Source organism: Condylura cristata, unplaced genomic scaffold (assembly GCF_000260355.1).
Source record: "Condylura cristata isolate star-nosed mole 26May11 unplaced genomic scaffold, ConCri1.0 scaffold00024, whole genome shotgun sequence".
NCBI classification, from domain to species: domain Eukaryota; kingdom Metazoa; phylum Chordata; class Mammalia; order Eulipotyphla; family Talpidae; genus Condylura; species Condylura cristata.
The window spans coordinates 19,103,905-19,108,468 of record NW_004567125.1 but is presented as its reverse complement, the minus strand read 5'-3'; the positions used below and the strand labels follow the sequence as shown (position 1 = coordinate 19,108,468).

Genomic DNA, 4,564 nt, shown 5'->3' with positions numbered 1-4,564 from the left:
GGTGTAGGCCAGAGGTGCAGGGTGTGAGAGGATTCACTAGAGACTGTGGGGAGCAGAATAGGCTGAAAAACACTGCTGAGGGGAGCAACAGTAGAAACAGAAGAGGTCTGCTGAACCATGTGTATCAGCCCCCTTGGCCGGGCATTGAATTCAGGCAACAGCAGTGATAGCACTGAGACTTAAGCCCTCCACCACTAGAGAGGCCCCATTTGATACCTTTTATAAGTAAGGATTCCATGACAACAGTCTGGCCTTTTCCATGAAGGTTCACTTCTCCAGAGGACAGTTGGGGGTATTAAGGGCATGAGCCTTGGCCAAGTACCAGCTCCTGAGCTTGGCACCTAACTTCTCTCTGCATCAATTTCATTATCATATAATCACTCTTTGTATTAAACCCAGAATAAATGTAGCATATAAAATGGTGTCTCACAGTCAAATCTTGAAACATTTAACTCTTAAGTTATACTCTATCCATCCAAGAGTTTCCTTTTGAGTCCCCAAAGACTATAAGGAAAAAGCAAAGACAATATTAAAAACAATGTGTATCTCCACCTCTATCTAATCTTTAATCCTCAACTGAACATAAGTATAGGTCAGGGATTTTCTTCTATTATTCTACTTCTCACACACATACATAATAAATACAATACCTATTGGTTGAACGAATACATGAAAGGATGGCATGATAGCACACCTACCTGGGATCTCCTCACTTCATCCATCAACACAGTCTAAGATATAGGCCTTACCAAATTACTGTATATTCCTAGATATTCTTTTACCAGGATGGATGATGGCACTTGTCTGTAAACATTTATACTCAGAGTAAACATTTATACTCAAATTCCTTATAAATGCAGTCAGGAAAGGACCCATGCATGGGTAAAAAGCAAACTACATTACCCATCATTCTTTGTTCTCCCACTGTTTTCCTTTCTGATGGAACCTAGCAGGTGGACCTGCAGAGGTTATTAGGCTAGTGTAGAACGATAAATAGGAGAAACCTAGTGGTTCCAACAGAAAGCCACTCTGTCCACCCATTTCTTCTTGTGTTGTTTCTGAATAAACCTTTTGTTGCCTTTAATGACTGATTGCTTTTTTGGAGGTCAAAGTGTCTTACATCCACACAAAGGAAAGCAGCCTCTCAGAGGATTCATTCAAAGGACATCTGTTATGATGACCTCAAAATTCTTTGTACTACAGACTGAAAATAATTTATTGGCAATACTCCTCTCAGCTAAAAGTGTTTTAAGCACTTTTCACCTGAAGCTCTAAAATAGTAATAATATACATTTCAAATAAGTAAAACCCTAGACATAAATATAGGAACCATCTTTAGCTTCGCCACCATCAATATCATCCTTATCACCATTACAGGTGACAGAGGAGGAGCTGGCAAAATCTCTCTCCCAAATGTCTGGCATATACGACCCTAAACTGGAAGATAAAGGAGGAACAGACTGAGCGACACGGGTAGGGGATTGGGGGAAAGAGAAATTGGTGCTATGAAGAGATCAGGTCAGTGTAGCAGTAAAGGAAGTAACGTGGAAGGAACACAGTAAGCCAGTTAGCACACCAAGTGATGCCTGCCCAGATTTTTGATTTGTTCAAATTCCTTAAAACACCGCGAGAACACAAGCCCAATCGCAAACCGCTTACGTAGCTAAGACCCACCCCCGCCCCGCCCCTGAAGCCCAGGCACCGCCCCCCACGTCCTTCCTGTTCACCGCAGTGTTAATAAAGTTGCCGGGTTTGACATTTGCCGCGGACAACATGGCGGCCTCCATGCTGGGCTCTCTGCTACGGACAGTTCGGCAGGTAAGGCCCTTGCCCTACTCGCTACAAGTCTTCTTCACTACGCCTCTGCACAGGCTAGTGGGGGACCGGTCCTAGGTGCGCTCCCTCCTTCTGCCCACTTCCCTCGTCTGGCTGGTTTCTGGAAAGGTCAATTTCGTATTCCTAAATTTCTAACTGACTGGCTCCAATCCTGAAAGATCGGCTTCGACTTGAGTGTAGGTCGAAAGAACAAGGGTGTCGAAGGTTTGAGGCTCCAGGGCCATAGACGTTAGGAAATGAGACGTTAGGAAATGAGCGTAGGAAACTAAAACGAACTGACAGGCAGGAGGAAAACCTTGGTTGCTCTAGAAGCAAGCGACGACTGAATTTCAGTGAACAGAGAGTGGTCGACTGCGTTCAAAGTTCATAGGTCTGTTGAAAGAAGCGCCGAGAGTTAGCTGTTAAGTTTAGCACCACGGAGGTTTTTAGGACCGTGATCGTTGCATTTGGCGTTGTAGAGGCGAAAGCGTGTGGACCGAATGGGAGGAAGCATTGTATAGACAAGTCTTAGAAGATGTTTCGCTGCAACGGGGAGCCAAAGAATGGATCAGTAGCTGGTAGGGGAAGTGGGCTGAGAGTAATTTGTGTTTTTGTTTTGTTTTGTTTTAAATAGCAGAAATAACACTGGATCTTTGTGTCAGAGGGAAAGATCCAGTGGAGTGAGAAAACATGTTGATGTAGGAGGAGGAAGAATTGCTGGAACTGTAACCCTGTGTAGGCAAGGGGTCACGGGTATTGTTTTTAACGTTCGCTCTTAGGAACATTGATAATTCTTCTGTGTAGCATTGATGTCCAGTAGAAATAGGGCCAGTCACATTGTTTTATGACTTTAATATTTTGACAATATAGGATTTCTCCCCTTTGGTGTGGTGATTGTAGCTCTCCCGCTATCATAGCACCCACAGTTCACCAAAGTCTGTTGTTCTTATCCTCTCCATCTCCCTTCTTGGATGCCCAAATCTATGATTAGCTTTCAAGGATTGGCTTTAGACTTTGTCTTTGACCCTTTGTTTGATTTTTCTATATTCCATTTATAAGTGCAGTATTCGCTATTTATCTTTCTGCTGCTTTATTTTGCTTAGCAAACACTCTTCCAGTTCCATCCATGTTGCCAAAAATAAGATTATGTTTTTTTGATTGCTAAATAGTATTCCATTGTGTTTAGACACCACATCTTCTTCATCCACTCATTTGCTCTTGGACATTCGGTTTGTTTCCATAACTTGGCTATTGTAAATAATGTTGCAATGAATATAGGAGTGCAAGTTTCCTTTCAATGTTGTGTGTGTGTGTGTGTGTGTGTGTTTTGAGGGGGTAGATACCTGGGAGTGGAATTGCTAGATTAAACTGCAGATCTATTTTTGGGCTTTTAATGAATCTCCACACGTTCTCCATAGGGGCTGAACCAGTCTACAATCCCACCATCAGTGGAATGTTCCTTCACACACTCACCAATACTTGTTTCTGTCTTTCAAAATATGGGCCATTCTCACATGTGTGAGATGGTATCTCACTGTTGTTTGAACTTGTTTTTCCCTGTTGATAAGTGATGATGAACATGTTTTCATGTGCCTTCTAACTAACTGTATGTCTTTGGAGAAGTGCCAGTTTAACTGCTGTCCATTTTTAAATTAGGTTGTTTTCTTTTTGTTAAGTTGTATGAGCTCTTTGTAGATCTTCTGTATCAGTCTCTTGTCAGATGTATGGTATACAAATATTTTCTTCCATTCTGTGGGGTTTCATTTCATTCTGGTCACTGTCTTTCACTGTACAGAACTTCTCAGGTCATTGTAGTTCAGTTTATATTCTCCTTTCCTTGTTGCCGAGAATGGGTACACAAAGATATTTCTAAAGTTTATGTAGTGTTTTCTCTGTGTATTTTATTGTCTTGCATCTTAAATCCATGTATTTTATGCATTTGAAGTTGATTTTTATATATGCTGTGAGATGTTGTTCTAGTTTCACTTTTTCACTTGTAGCAGTCCAATTTTCCCAGCACCTTTATTGAAAAGGCTTTCCTTATTCTGGTATATATTCTTCACTCCTTTAACCTAGGTTAGTTGTTCCTCTACTTGTTGTTTTATTTCTGGGCTCTCAACTCTACTCCATTGGTCTGAGTGTTTTTGTTCCAGTACCACGCTATTTTTAACTTAAAAATATTCTAGTAAGGGCCCTCCCTGGTGACACAGCTGGTTAAGGCAGCACATGTTTCCAGGGTCAGGGAGCTGACCCACATGGCATGACAGACAGACTTCTGCTGTCCTTCCCACTGCTCCCATCAGTAGTGTACTTCAGTCAATCTGCCTGTTCTACTCCCTACGCTGTCTCTGGTGAATCCTCTCACCCCCACACTTCTGGCCTATACCCCAGCTCTTGTATGCATAAATAAATAAATCTTAAAAAAAAAATGCTAGTATCCACATAAAAAAAATAAAAGGAAATAAAATTAATTTTCATAAAATATTTTAGTGGGGGGTCTCCCTGGTGGCCTTGGGGTCAAGAATCAGTGCTATCTCAGCGCTGTCACTGCCAAGCCCACCATGGCACATGGCAGCAGCCTGAGTTTGATCCCCAGCCAGGGAGTTGACCCACATGGTGCAGCAGACCTCACCCTTCTTACCTGCTGCTCCCTTCGGCAGTGTATTTCAGCCAGTCTGCCCTCTGCTCCCCACTCTGTCTCTGGTGAATCCTCACACACACACACACACACACACACACACACACACAC

The 4,564-nt window shown here is 42.5% G+C and overlaps 1 protein-coding gene across 1 annotated transcript in view; it reads left to right on the top strand.

Annotated features, from left to right (window-relative positions):
* Positions 1 to 1,733: 1,733 nt before the first annotated feature.
* Positions 1,734 to 4,564, top strand: part of MRPS14 (mitochondrial ribosomal protein S14) — a 10,360-nt gene continuing 7,529 nt past the window's right edge. Inside the window, exon 1 of the mRNA XM_004688504.2 lies at positions 1,734 to 1,818. Within this exon, the coding sequence (XP_004688561.1) occupies positions 1,774 to 1,818 (45 nt within the window). The 5' untranslated portion in view covers positions 1,734 to 1,773. The remainder of the gene's footprint in view (positions 1,819 to 4,564) is intronic.